The sequence below is a fragment of the Colius striatus genome, chromosome 5, assembly GCF_028858725.1.
Source record: "Colius striatus isolate bColStr4 chromosome 5, bColStr4.1.hap1, whole genome shotgun sequence".
Lineage (NCBI taxonomy): Eukaryota > Metazoa > Chordata > Aves > Coliiformes > Coliidae > Colius > Colius striatus.
In genome coordinates this window covers 28,393,969-28,407,443 of record NC_084763.1, presented here as the reverse complement: position 1 = coordinate 28,407,443, position 13,475 = coordinate 28,393,969, and the positions used below count along the sequence as shown (strand labels likewise).

At 38.2% G+C, this 13,475-nt stretch overlaps 1 protein-coding gene across 3 annotated transcripts in view; it reads right to left on the bottom strand.

Moving 5' to 3' along the window:
- Positions 1-473: 473 nt before the first annotated feature.
- Positions 474-13,475, bottom strand: part of CRPPA (CDP-L-ribitol pyrophosphorylase A) — a 110,404-nt gene continuing 97,402 nt past the window's right edge. For 2 of the 3 annotated variants that reach the window (XM_061996563.1, XM_061996565.1), the window contains one exon: positions 474-3,005. In XM_061996563.1, coding sequence (XP_061852547.1) covers positions 2,901-3,005 — 105 coding nt within the window. In that variant the 3' untranslated portion in view covers positions 474-2,900. The remainder of the gene's footprint in view (positions 3,006-13,475) is intronic. The other variant, XM_061996564.1, reaches the window with a different exon arrangement.

Genomic DNA, 13,475 nt, shown 5'->3' with positions numbered 1-13,475 from the left:
TTTTTAACTTAGGTACCTAGAAAGCTAAAGGACAAAAAAGATGATAACTAGAAATTCTTCTCTGAACTGACCTAAGTCAAATAAAGTAATTTAGTTTTCAGATTTTGCATGAAGTGACTTGGTTTCAAGAGACAAATCTAATTCACTCAACTTTGCAGTTACGAAAAACATTTCTAGGGCCACATTCTGTATTCTCTTTTCTGATGAATGCTACCCAAGGAATACTAATTAGAGTGCTTGAGGAGTAAGGTAAGCAAGGCTGGCAGAGTCTGAGCTTTTATTTACTCTGTTATCTCTGTCCAAATGTTCAAAGCAGTATGGGTGGTGACTGATTCACCAGTTAAATTCAAAACAGTGTGTGTGTACAAAAAGCTGCCAAGTTTCTCATGTATACTGTGATTCGTGAGAAGCTATGCACAGACAAAAAACAATCAACCACTTTCTTAATTTCATTTAATATCTTTATTCTGTGATTCTCATTGTAAGTATTAACAATCATCCAAAAGATCAGTTAAACTTGCTCTGGATACACAATAGGATTAATCGCAGTCCAGTTTCTTGTTTTGGTTTTTTTTTTTTTTACTGCAGTTCTAGTATTTCATGATCTGTTTTAATAGTTCTGTTGTTGGTGTATTTGCTTCCAGCAAAACAGATATTTCAGTGTTTGTATATTATTGTAAAAGATTGTTAAAGATAAAAATATCCATAATGCAATTATTAACTGTGCATTAATAAAGCTTATTATCTTCCATTTAAGATTAGTACTAAGTATGTTTGATTACCTGAAACTCACTTTTTCTTGTGCATTATCTGCTCTCTTTTCAAAACAGGTCCATAAACAACCATAATAAAATTTTTCATTACAGCAATTCACCTTCTACGAGAACAAGTTAAGCAAAACAGAGGAAAAGGTTCTTGTTTAACAAATGATGTTACACATAAACCAATGCTAAGGCAGTATCACAATGTATAAATTAGAGTGGATGGAAAACATGAAGGATTTTCTAAATTCACTTGCTTATTATTTGGGGAAAAGACAGCACAGATCGTGTGATGAACACACCACAGTCTGCAGGCGAAGCAGAACCACAAAATACAGTCGAAGAGACATCTTTCATCGTCTTTTAAAAGCCTGTGAGATTAATTCCTTCACCAAATTTATTAATGTGAAAGCAAATCAGAAAACTTATTTGTGAAAGCTGTCCTGTTAAATTATGAATACTAATAATAAATTCTTTAGTTCTTCCTTTATTTGCATACTCTGCATAAGAATAGACATGAATATATAAATGAATAAAATATGCCTATTGCATAGCCATACACAGGAGCTAATAGGAATGCTTATGTTGCACAGTGTCAGAAAAGGACAAATTATTAACCAAAGTAGGGAGGACAGAAGCAAAGAAGAAGCAGACAATATTCAAGACCTTTATTAGTCGTCTCAGGATGACTTCTGTGGGGAAGAAAATGTGTGGCTAGTTAGCTAACAATTCTCTACTTTATTGTGCAATGAAGGAATGAAGTTTGGGATCAACATCAGCTTTTAAAAGGATTTTAAACAGAGATACAGATAATCAAGTGAAGAGAAAAAGGAACAGGAACAGTAGCAAGCACGGTCATGCTATCCTCTTTTGTCAGGCACCAGCAGGAGTGGAAAATGGTGGGAGTATGGGGAGGAACTCTGATTTCAGAAGAAAACTTGCTGAACAGACAGTACTCTTGCTCAGAACAGAATGAGGGACTCACCAGACACTTCTGGTGGGGATACTTCTCTGAGATGTTATTGCAGTCACGGCAGGGACGTAAGACATTAACCTGCCCCTTCACAAGTTGCAGGAAAGTGTGATGCTTTCACAGATGTTTTCACAGACTCTCCTCTTCTTGCATTGCTCTTAGTGGTTGTGGTACCTGGAGATACTCCACATAATAACCAATCACCATTTTACCTTCCTGTCCCAATTTTCCACACAATGTAGCATGCATTTGAACTTTTAACACTCAGTTCTCGTCACTGCTATTTAATGCATAAATACATGAACCAGCAAGAGATAAAAATTGTATTCTTGCAGATATGCTAACAGAATTTCCTATTTCTCCATCGCCTATAGACTGGGTTGTAAAACACTTTTTTCTTAACGCTTAACCTTTTTCTCTTCCTTTAAGCATGCATGCACACATACACACACGTGCAAACACCAAGAGTATGTGTAATACTGTACTCAAGTGAAGCTACTGGAGCTAGTTCTGAATGTTGGCACATGAGTCCTGGGAGAAGCGGAGCACTAAGGAGTGCTACAGCCAGAGCATATCACAGTTGGAAAATCGAGGTGTGGCACCTCCTTGTTGCCATGCATGTTTAATCTACTTGAGTTTACCTTTGTTCCATGGAAGATGATGACCTGACCCTTCAAATGCTTCTTGCAATGTGTGTTTCTGTTGCTGTCAGGAAGGCTACACTGCATAATGAACTCTACATTCACTAATAGGTATAGCAGTGATTTTTATATTATTTCATAAAAAGCAGATGAGCTGTGCTTTATTTTACATAAAACTCAACTCATGCAGTCCGAGAGCACGACACCCATACAGGGGTTAAAGACAATTCTGCGTGAATGCTTTGGTGTCCTCTGTGCACTTTCTAAAATGATCTGTACTTCCCAAAAACATTTCGGTATCACACCTCACAGCATGTACCCAGTGTATCTCAGAATTATTCCTATTTCATTTTATACTTTGTACATAGTATCAAATTTGCATTTAAGTATCAAAAATATGTTGTTAAAATATCTTAATAGTAAATGTCATAAATGCAGGTCTTCAAAGGGTAAAATGGTTCAAGACCTTTGGTGAATTGATGATGAAAAAGAAACATTTTCCAAAGCTACACTTGATTTACGCTTTTATGCAACCAACATCTGGCCAATCAGCTCTGGGTTTCTGTCCTTTATTAATGCCATGATAAGAGCAGCAGCAGAATTTACTGTCTCCTGAAGCTCCAAATGGTCCTGGGAAAACAAAAAGGGAAGTAGGGAAAACAATATGTAAAAAAAAAGTGGAAAAAGTAGATATTTAAAAACAATTTCAAGTATGCAAAATTACTGTATGACTGTTGAAAAAAACCCCAACATTTGTACTCATTAGAATAACAATTTCTAGAACTTTTATTTTAAGGAAACACAATTTCATTGTAACATCCATTTTCTAATATTCATGATGATTTATAATAGTAAAATTATATTTTAAAGAGGAATGTATTTTAACTGCTAGAGTTAATGCCATCTATTCAGAAACCATTAAAACAGAAACTTGATTCTGTCACTCACTTCCTCATTTTTGAAGTTTAAAAGGCAAAATTTTGGGTTCAAAACACCAGAACAAAATGGAGGATTTCAGTGAGGAGCACAGTTAAAGATCTGTAACTTTAAGCACCTACTGAATCCCATCAGAAGTCGATAAACTTCTTAAACGTGTAAAGCCATTTAAGCACTGTGATTTCATAGGCTGATATTAGTATCAAAGAACTTTAAAAAGTAGTCTGGTTTTGATAGCAAGTATAGAGACCAACACAGGAGATGCCATAAAATGAGACTTTGATTCTGTGCTTCTGACTGAGCACTCCAGCTCACATCTGGGACTCCTTTGTCTAACTGCCAAGTTTTCTTAATCGTATTGACTATAGAAGTTTGGCCTCTTGCTACCAGTAACGTACTCCTTTGAGTGCTGAAAAAAATACCAATAGGTGTAGCCAGGCACAGACACGTACCTGGAGAGAGAAACGGGAGGGAACAATTTCTGAGAAGCTGCAGAGAAAAAGAATACACTAGGAAAATTCTAGAAGAGTTTCAAATTCAGAAGGGGAGCTACAAAGAGAAAGCAAGAGCTCTTCTCCATAGCAATGATGGATAAAACTGGAAGCAACGGCCTTAAGGGAACTTAATCTGGGATATTAAAAAACCAGAAAAGTTGTTTTAAGAGTAAGGACTGCTATACCATGGAAAAGATTATTGGATAGATCAAGGAAAATCGTCATTAGATGCAGGTAGGGGTTCCTGCCTGGGGCAGGAGAATGGAGCAGTTCAGATGTGCATCTTTTCGCCACTATTTCCCTATAATGCTGCACTAAGGAAGAATTTGTAGACAGTGTTTAGAAAACTTGGAATAATGGGGAAAGAGGAAACAGTTTCACCAATGTACATAGAAACATAACGTTAAAGACCACCTTTTAAGGAACAAGGTTACTGCTGAAGGGATCTACCTATTCAGCCAGCACAGGAGGGAGCTGGAGACTAAATGTTGAGGTTAAAGGAAACATTGAGAAAAGTGTTCCTGGAACACTCTTAATGTTGAATCAGGTCCAGAAGAGAGACACAAATATAGGAGAGGTGCTCCTGCCCTCTGACCAGGAAAGGCTGAGAGTGCTGGGAGTGCCTAGGCTGCAGAAGGAAGGCTCTGGGGAGACCTTACTGTGGCCTTTCAATACTTAAGAAGGCTTATAGAATAATGGAGACAGACCTTTTAGAAGAATTCTAAAAAAGTTTTCATGGGGTAAAAATGTTCACCACAGCTGCGTATTGCTGTTTAATGCGTGACACCTCCCTTTCAGTTAAGCAAGGTGTGCAGAAGTGTGCTCAGGGCCTGCTCCTTCAGTACTGTTTGTCACGGACTGAGGGTGCAAAGAGGAACTCGGAATCACTACTCTGATGTGGTAGGGGTTTCACTCCCTCATTTCCCATGGGTATAGATTGCTGTATAATGTACAGGCAGACCAGATGTCATGTGCATGCAACCACTCAGACGGCAAACACTGCAGTTGCTTTCAAGATTTAGCAACACATTCAGCAGTCCCAATTTCTTTGCACCCCTCACAGTTTTTTGTTCAGTTTGTCTCAAGAAGTACTTCACAATTACAGGCACTGTTTTCCATTTGGGCTTCCAGCCATATCTGAAGTTGGCTAGAGGTGTGTATTTTTTTTCCCATTTCACAAAAAAGAAATAAAATACACCTGGCCAGGAATGCTCTTAATGTTTCTCCCAATAAATCTTTCCACATCCTCTGTTAGTTACTGGATTCAGTACACATTCCTTTGCAGTAATAAATTATTGAAGTTTTTGAACATAAAAGGAAGCAAGAGAAAAGAAATTTAACTTTCACAGGAGAGACTGGAAGTGACACTGTAAGATTCCTTTAAACTAAAAACAGCTTTTTCTAAAGTTAAACCTAAGGTCTTAGTGCTGATTTCCACGTTCTGAAGGAAAGACATGCAAAAAATTATGAGTAGTATCTGTATCGCAGGCAATGCAGCACAGTAACATTCAACACAGAAACCCGCATGCAGAAATGGTCTATAAACCACAATGAAATTGACTGGTGAATTGCAATTTGTTCAAAAAGAGAAACTCAAAAAGTAAGCAGCACAAACTAAAGTGCATTTGCAAGTATTACAATTCCTTCACTTCTAATGATCTGTTTATTAATACTATTATTGTAACAATTTAGGAAACCTACTGGTTCCTGCCATTCTTAGAATCAATCAATGCAATGATAGGACCAATAAACTGTCAGAAAGGATTGGTCCCGCAAGGCTGCTTTTTGGAAATACCCAGAAGTGAATTCTTTAGGCGAATTTACATGATCTTATTTAAGATAACAAACGATCTTTTTAATTTTATACAGTTACAGTTCATGGTTAAATGACATTGTGAAGCACGGACTGAAGCTTCCAACAGGGCAATCCCTTAAAGTATTAACCATAGGGCACAGAAATTTTTAGATTGCTGCTCCTTCCTGGTAACACTGTCCTAGTCTTATCTCAGGGTCACTTGTTCATCGAGCGGTGTCCAGCACCTGCGGGCTTGTCCCTAAGTGCAGGAGAAATCAGTGCCATAGAGGTCAAGTACGTGCTGATTTCAACTTGCTTTATTCTCACAGCCACTATCTTACTGGAAAGAGGTAGTAAATAATGTGAAGAACTGGACTGTTCCAAGAATTTAAAAATCATTGTATATCCCGAACCTTTCAGAGAATCCAAACTTGCCCTTTTCCTAGGATCATTATTGCAGTATCTGATGGTCATAGCTTGTGCATAATTTATAACTTTTGTTGGTCATTTCTAGTCCTTATTATCATGAAAAAAGAATAGAAAAAGGAATTTAGCAACTGAAGGAGAACACACACTTCAAAGTGCAGGCATAACGCCGACACAATGGTTTGAGCTGTATCTTTTCTTTCCTCTCCTCTGAGCCCTGCTGGGAATTTATTTCCTTTTAGGCCACTACTGTGCACATAAGCAGGTATTTTCAATGTGCCACAATGACAGTTAGCTTTTTCCTAAGTTGTTACGTGCAATTTCGATGCCAGCAGTGTTTATGAAGAATATTACAAAGAATAAAAATGACAGAATTCAACAGCCCGGGAAAGAAAAATAATTTTGTGGGTCTTTATTAATTCAAACAAATAAGTAAACACCTCAAGTCCCCCAGCTATACCCTTAAAACACCCATGTTTTTGACACGGCAGTGTTATTTCTGGCAACAGTGTGGATTACAGCTGATAGTGCCTACAGGGAGGTTTCAATAACGACGCCAGGACAAATTTAATCTACCACACCTAACTCCATTGCACATACAGGCCTCCAATCTTCTTTTATATTCAATGGCATAGCACTAAATCTTTCAAAAATCTCATTATTAGTTGCAGGAAGTCAAACAATCAAGCAGAACCAGGTCTTCACATGTCTAATTGCCTGACATGTTTGCATGTATTGTAACCACGATAAAAAACAGGATGTAAGAACAGAACGATCAATACAAATCCTCGTGTAGCCCACAAGAGCTCTTGCACGTTATTGCCCACCCACTGCTCAGCACTGCAAATTCCAAGCAGAGAATATACTTCAGCAGGCTAGTCAGGGAGTGCACATCCGTTCATGTGCTGGATGGATCAAATGTGAACAGTTCTTTTCCTCATCAACAAAATCCTTAAAAAAAGACCATGACCTTTAAATAAGACTTGGAGGCAGTAACTACTTTAATGGATTAATGACTGAAGTTCCCCACGATCAACTGGTGTGCCATGATCCCCTCTAAACCATTGTGATGTTCACTGTGTATTCATTTCATCCAGTTGACTTAAATGAGCCTCTTGTAAAAAAGAAAAGCCAAAACCCCCTAACATTTCTTGGCCTCTAATAAATACAATTTTTTATTGTTTGAACAGATGATTAACTACATTTATAAGCTAAAAACAAAACTTTTACCACTTTATATTTATGTACTTTGGAAAAGAAAGTACTCAGAAACACTGCCAACCTTATAAACCATAAATCCACATAACAGCACTTTGATTCTAAAATAAAATATCCACTTTGTCTGTTATTAAATAGTAAAAATATTCCAACATAACCATATTGTGTGATGGTTGTAACTCATACTCAGAATTTATTTGATGTAGAGTTACTGACTGTAGGGGTTTTCTGGTCTGCAGAATAAGACTGGGAATGGATACAGGGACAGAGTTAAAGCCATGTTTGGAATATGCAATCTGATATTTCACAAATGTGCATTTATTTAAGAAATCGTGAGGATATCTGAATATTTACTGACATTCCCTAACGATTCATTTCCTTGCTTCAATCTGTTCAGGAGGGCTTTTCTTCCCCCAGCTGGAACTTCATATACCTGCATTTCAATATATACATGTACTAGTTCAGTTTAAGCATAGCTTGAAAAAAAAAAAACCAAAACACACTACTCTTTTTAGGTTTAAAAAAAAGCCACCTCTGCAGGTATTACCTCTGCCTTGTACTGCATCCTTCCAAAGCATAAAACAGCTGTGCCCCATTATTTGCACTCTGTTTTGTTGTAATGTTAGTTGGCTTTCCATTTAATACAGTTTTTTAAAATGAATAGAACTGTAATGCTAGCCCTGATTATATGTCTGATGGGAATTCTGAAAACATGATCTAAAAAGGTTGCTAAACTTAGGGAACATCAATATTAATACAGTTAGGTTTGCAGCAGCAAGGGAGGGAGGGCGCAGGCATGCCCTGGCACGCCCCTATCCTTGCTGTTCCTTTGTAAGCCCATTCACTGGCACAGTTTTGGCTCCTGCCAGCTAACATGTTCCCAGACAATGGCTGGGCATGATTCAGGGGACAGCACAGGCCAAGGACTGCTCCCAAAGGACTGAATGAGGCCACCCTCTTTTGGGAAACACGAACTCAGCCATACGGACATGCTGTGATTTTTTTAGCCCTAGGGCAAGAGAACCATCCCTGGCCTGTTTCACTTACCAGTATAGATGTAGCCTATGTATCGCTGGGAAGCAATAGTTGTGCCTTTTGCTCGCTAGCCAAATACATCGAGAATACACAGAATGATGATCAAATAACACCCCACTTCCCTACCCCCCTGAAGGAGGTACAAATCCCATGGGAATCATAAAATCACAGAATGGTGAGGATTGGAAGGGACCTCTAGATCTAGATCATCTAGTTCACCTCCCCTGCCACAGCAGGTTCCCCTCAACCAGGTCCCACAGGAACATGCTGAGGTGGGTTCTGAAAACCTCCAGAGAAGGCGACTCCACACCCTGTCTGGACAGCCTGTGCCAGGGGTCCCTCTCCCTCACCGGAACTATTTTTTCCCTTTTGTCAAAGTGGAACTCTTCCCACACTGAAAACACTCAGTCTCATCAGATTGTGGAAGCTCAGCAGGGTTGGTCTTGGTTAGTGCTTGGATGGGAGAGCTCTAGGGAAATACTGGGTGCTGCAAGTTCAGTGCCTACAACTGTACCCCATAAACAGTCATTTAAAAACCCTGCTAACTAAAACAGAGAAGAGGGACCAACCACACTGTAAGACAGCACTTGCACTGCACAGCGCATTTCTGCCACCTTACTGAAAAAGGCTAGAGCCAGCAGAAGGACCATATGCCCACTGCTCCCTGTTGCAAGGTGTGCCTGGGTGCACATCAGGTACAACTCAAGGCATGGGAAGAACAGAAAAGAGATGAAATAGTCTGTGTTCTGGCAAGAATCTTGCAAAAGACTAGACTGTTAGGACAAGAGAAGCTACTGTCAATTTAAAACTCTAAAAGATGCTGCAATTTGTAAAGGCTACACCAGGCCTCCAAAACTTGCCTGGTGTCACATAATGACTGTTTTATTTGCATTCAGAGAAACTGAGTAGAGAATCTAGCCTTAAAAACCTCAATATTTGAAATTTTCTTGTTGAATTAATGTTTTTCATTTTAAAAGATTATCTGAAGAGGTACAGAGTTTCTTCTACTACCAGAAATCAATCACGTAATATGGTTTCACCGTGACTAATTCTCTGGGAGATTCATGGAGAAACATTTTTTCCAACTCAAGATATGCGGTGGCATGCATTTACATATTAAAGCAACCTCAATTTCTGTATCAGTACAAGTTAATTTGAAGTCTCCGCTCTTCTTGAAATGCTTCCACACCACATTTTTGAATCCATGTGCCAACTTATCTATTGATAAGTGACATCTCATACATAATATCAATGCGGCAATTTACCTCATTAAGAAGATAGCTATGTAGATCATTCTGAAAGATAAGAAAACTATTTCTCTGACTATTTTTAGGTTTCTTTTCAAGTCATACATAAATAATTAAGGCAGGATTTGAATTCTAATGGTAGTTGGGTTCAAAATTACTCCAGTAGGTTCACAATTGAGCCTCTGTATACACAGCCTTCTTTCCTTTCTGAACTAAGAAAATGCAATCAATTCTTCATTAGTGGACACTTCTCAAAATAGAAATAACTTAGAAATCTAGGCAGGATACATTGAAGAAAAGAGATGAATGGCACTGGAAGAACCAAAACGTCACTGTCCTAATGGAGCCTAGCAGACTTCTTTGTTAATGAACTGACAGATCTGAGTTAATTCCCTGCAGTTAAACATTTGCACATTCACACAAAGATCAACCCAAATTCAGATAAATTGTGCATAAATACGTGCTACTGTATCTCACTCCTGTATCATTGATCTAATAGTTTTCGTAAGAAAGTGGACTGCATCAACACTTAAAATGTCTGTGTGGATTCTCTGAGGACAGATAGTCTTCTAGAGTATCTAGGGATTATGCCCCTAATACTACTGCATGCATCTTTTCACCTAAGATTCACAGATTTAAACCTGAAAGTAAACATCACTCTTGTTTAAAAAAAACAAACCAAAACCAAAAAGAACCAAAACAGCACGAATAAACAAAAACCCAAATAGGATTAATTCCTTTCTCTACTCTGAATGAAACAGACATAATTCTCCTTAAAGTAGAAGTTTTAAAACTTCTTCATTACCTACATGTTCTGCAGCACAAGGGTGACCAGTGTTTAGTTCCGGGTCTTTGTGTGAGGCAGTTAATCCACGCCCCCAGCTCACAATTTTTAGACTGGGGCTAAGATTCCTGTGGAGGAATACCCATTCTACATACAGTCACTGTATCATAACAGAAAGGTGGCAAGACTCCAGCCTAGATGCTAGTCCGGACACCTGGGGAGCAAATGAAAGCTCTGTTCTAAGTTTTGCTCCAAAAATTTGTTCATTTGATGTAAAATAGACAAACAGTGCTTGGAACAAAGGTGAACTCAGTGCCAATGCCTCTATCATCCTGTCATCCACAAACTTAGGCTTTATATTTCCTTGCTCTCGTACTCTCCAAGGTTGGGTTTTTTTTTCCTTAGTGTGATCATACTGAATAATCAACAAAAATTCCAAAACCAAAAGATCCTCTCAGCAGTTCTTATGAAGGACATTTTCAGTACATTCAATCACTGCAGATTAAGCAAGAGTTTTCATTCCACACTTAAGATTATCTGATCTAAGCTCTTGGCAAGAGTGAGTAGTGATAGCACAACAATTTTTCAAACTACTTTCCCTCTAAGTTGTTCAAAAAACTACCTAATACTTGAGCTAGCAGCCAATTCTGCCACCTGTATGGGACTGGTACAAAACTACTGGCAAAAATGAGACATTTAACAGATGTGGTTGCCTGCAAAAGTATATTATGTGTCTGAGGTTTCTTAGAGGTGGTCTCTTAATGCAGTATGTTACTAAAAAAAACTATAATATTAAATATATTCATATTAATATATATTACTGTACAATCTACAGGCCCTATGAGGTATTACTCCAGTAACCTTGTAAAATACACCATAAAGGTTTCTAGGGGGAAGGAAAAAATGGTTTTTGCTATCAATACTGGAAAAGTGAAATGCTCCTGAGGCATAGGAGACTTGCTTTCTCCTCTGACAACTACCACTACAAACTGCTGAAAATCTAAGATTGGGCTGAACTTGAGTGAAGTGTGGCAAGTCCTTCCTCTGTTTTCAGACAGCTTTGAATCACACCGATAGCACTGACAAATTCATATAGGAGTGAGATTTAAGCCTTCGATGCAGAAGCAGTGTGTAATAGCATCTCCTTCCATGTGTATGTGTGGTGGATCCTCTTCTGCCTGTTCCATCGTTACAGTCTAGAAATACTTCGACAGGTTGCAGTGTTAGGTTTCGCAGGCAGACAGGAATACATAGCAGACTCACCACACGCACACTTACAGAGAAAAAATGGGTTAAATAGTGCTGGAATCCTGGAAAACATTACACTCCAATCATGCAAATCATTTGCAGATTGTTGCAGTACATCAGGCAGCAAGCGAAGACAGAGTAGCTATGGATCATGTATCAATGCATTTGACACATAAACCTAGTAGCATAGCAAAAGCGGCTCAGTACAGTTTAACTGGTTTTCTCCTATTATAAGCTAAGAAACACAGCACCTTCAAGCTCAGTTTGATTCAATGACTCGTGTTTTAGCCCTGTTCAACAGCAAGGAGGAAGGCAAAAAAATTTATGTAGGGAAGGTGGAAAGAAGTGGGGGGAAAATAAGCTAGGAGAAAGGGGAAAAGAAGAAACAACAGAGGTAATAGATTAAGTACATGAATACCTCATCTTGAAAATATAAAAAGATATGCCATTGCTAAAGATCAGGAGAGATTATATCTATGCCAGAGGCTCTGTCAGATTGGCAAAGTGTGTCATATACTGCAGATAAAAAAAAAATCTTCAAAGAACCAAGTAGGACATTTCTACCCAGTGAGATCTGAGGTTATCAGTATAACCATAACATTATAAATGGGTAAGTATCACACACCTGAATGTTTCTGTTTACTTTCAGAGCACTCTGCCATCCTTAACTTAGGATCTGACAAAACCTACCCAATGAGGACAGAGGAAACAATACAGCACTTCTTCATATAAACTTCTAGCATGACCAAAAAAGTATACATTTTATGGTAAATTGAACACAGTATATTTTGATATCGCAGGTTTTTCTTTTCCATCCCATATTGTATTGACAACAGAGATTGGTTGGTGAACTTCTCAAGAAAAAAATGCAGATAGTAGTCTGCAAACATCTAAGTTGCTGATATAAGGTAGAAGACATCAACTGCTTCAGCTGTCACAGGTTACAGAATTTTGCACACAAATGTGCAGAAGCATTTTCATAGAATCTGTGACATGCAATTTGTGATTGTGATGATCAATATTACATAGAAAGACTGGGTAACTTTTCATTAATGACTACAACAAAATGGAAAGGCCTTTGGAAAGACTGCGTGATTCATTTGAATCTCCTGAGTGATAATGAAAATCAGTGCAGAGGGTATGTGAGCATTGTTAACATTCTCTCAGTCTAAAGGACACCTTCCCCCCTCCCATAGGTGCTAACTTCATATCAAATATTATGCATAATAGACACTGAATTCTCCAAAATAAGAAGGGGCATACTTCCATCTATTTCAATACAAGCATTCTGTTCAGTCATTAAAATCTTCATTACACAATTCATCCTACAGACTGAGAATAATCTGAAACATAAGCACACAGCTGCAGTAACTAATTGATTGGGAACATTCCTCTTGATTACAGATAATTTATTTGAGATGGTTTAGAGGAAAAACTGTGTAGCCTACTAAAAAATAAAATTGAAATTTCTCCTTTGGGGAAAGAAAGAAACAAAACCCAGAGATTCCAAGGGGTAAAATATGCATACACATGTGCTGGGCTATTGTTCACATCCCAGTCTTGTGGCTTCCAAAATTCTGGATGATAATATCAGTTCAGTGGGATAAAGGCCACATTCCAATCTTGGTTACAGAAATACAAACCAAAGTAGCTACAGTTCTACAAGCCCAGTTACTCCATGGCTGCAGAGACTGAAATGCAACTTTAAACTCTGTATTTTGCTACAGAAGACCTAATATGTTACTGTTTTAAAACTGTTCTCTCAAAATTTCAAAAGCAGCTTTTAAGTAAGCCAAATGTCAGTGTTTTGGGCAATGAGACATAGTGAGGAGGAGAGGCTGTCCAGAAGCATCTTTGTAAAGCATCTGATATCACAGATTTCCCTAATTCAGTGCTTTTAATTGAATCTAGCTAGCT